This window comes from Rhincodon typus, chromosome 43 (assembly GCF_021869965.1).
Source record: "Rhincodon typus isolate 14 chromosome 43, sRhiTyp1.1, whole genome shotgun sequence".
Classification (NCBI taxonomy): Eukaryota; Metazoa; Chordata; class Chondrichthyes; order Orectolobiformes; family Rhincodontidae; genus Rhincodon; species Rhincodon typus.
In genome coordinates this window covers 7,750,885-7,752,442 of record NC_063374.1, presented here as the reverse complement: position 1 = coordinate 7,752,442, position 1,558 = coordinate 7,750,885, and the positions used below count along the sequence as shown (strand labels likewise).

At 49.1% G+C, this 1,558-nt stretch overlaps 1 protein-coding gene across 1 annotated transcript in view; it reads left to right on the top strand.

Annotated features, from left to right (window-relative positions):
* Window positions 1–1,007, top strand: part of LOC109926553 (serine/threonine-protein kinase MRCK alpha-like) — a 61,370-nt gene extending 60,363 nt beyond the window's left edge. The window contains exons 19-20 of the mRNA XM_048619629.1: window positions 164–252; window positions 961–1,007. Of these exons, the coding sequence (XP_048475586.1) occupies window positions 164–252; window positions 961–1,007 (136 nt within the window). The remainder of the gene's footprint in view (window positions 1–163; window positions 253–960) is intronic.
* The last annotated feature ends 551 nt before the right edge of the window (window positions 1,008–1,558 follow it).

Below are 1,558 nucleotides of genomic sequence, written 5' to 3'. Positions count from 1 at the left end.
CCCGTGCTGTCCCTGTCCTGGGAGTGTTTGATGGGGGACAGTGTAGAAGAAGCTTTACTCTGTATCTAACCCCGTGCTGTCCCTGTCCTGGGAGTGTTTGACTGGTTGGTAAAATTCTGTAAAACTGACCTGTCTTGGCATGTCTCTCTCTCTCTCTCTGCAGCAAGTTACAGGAACTGGAGAAACAGAATGAGTCTCTGAAGCTGGAGGTTGAGAAACTCAAGGAGGAGGTGCAGACGAAGGTGCAAAAGGGTAAGAACCATTTGAGCTTTTGCCAGTGGGGCCTTGTTCTGGTTGAGAATTACCAAGGCGAAGGGGGAACTCCCTGCCCCAGATTCCTCATGTCAGCCATCAGATCCACGCCATTCACCCACTCCCGTCTCCTGTAGACAGGAAAAGCAACTTGAGGTTTCATGAGAAAGGACGTTTTTTTTTTTGTTTCCTCCAAATCAGGGTATTGCAGGGAGAGCTGAGGTATGCATCCCTAGAGTTAGTGTTTGACGCACATACCAAGTCACAGATGGTATACAGGGAGGCCATTCATTCCAATGTGTCTGCACCGAGTCTGCAAATGAGCCACTTTCTTGATACCAGTTGCCTGCCACTTCAACACGTTACCCTGTTACCCTGGCCAATATCTCTGTCTCAGGCTTGCTGCAGTGCACCAGCGAAGCTCAAAGCAAGCTGGAAGAACAGCACCTCGTTTTCCGCTTGGGGACCCTACAGCCTCAATATTGAGTTCAACAACTTTAGGGCTTGAGCTCTCTCATGTCCTGACCCCAGACCTTGCTATTACACACACAAGTTCTGAGGAAGGGTCACCGGACCCGAAACGTTAACTCTGTTTTCTCGACAGATGCTGCCAGACCTGCTGAGCTTTTCCAGCAATTTCTGATTTCCAGCATCTGCGGTTCTTTCAGTTTTTAACTCTGTGCCAATCCTCCTGCTTTCTCCTTCCAGCCCTGCGCATGTTCTTCCTCTCAGATAAGAATCTAACTCCTTTCTAAATGCCTTGATTGTGCAGCCCAAGAGTGTGATTCAAACTACATCCTAACCACTCGCTATGTGAGAGAGATTTTTCCTTCTGTCTCCAATGCTTCTTTTGCCAATTACTTTTAAATCTGTGCGCGGTCTTCGTCATCATCTACTCTGCCCAGATTATTCCTGTTGACAAACACCTCTGTTAAATCCCCTCTTGGCTTTGTTCAGGGAGACCAGCACCCCACACCGTTCCCCCCTCGATCTCTCCTGACTATCCACACAAGTAAAGCTCCTCAACCCTGGAAGTATTCTTGTTAATCTTTTCCGCACCCTGTTTAAAGCCTGCACACCCTTCCCAAGGGGTACTCAAGTTGAGACCAAACCAGGGTTTTCGGCTTTGAACCAGTTGGATTGTGGAGGTTAAAGAGACGGGGAATGAAGGAATGGAAATCCACAGGGGAATTCGGTCACTGATTGGGAAACCAGCAGGGACTGAGTCGGGCTGAATGGCCTGCAAGCACCTGGTGGAACGTGATGTACCCAGTGCACGTTCACACCTCGGCCACAACTGGTTCAC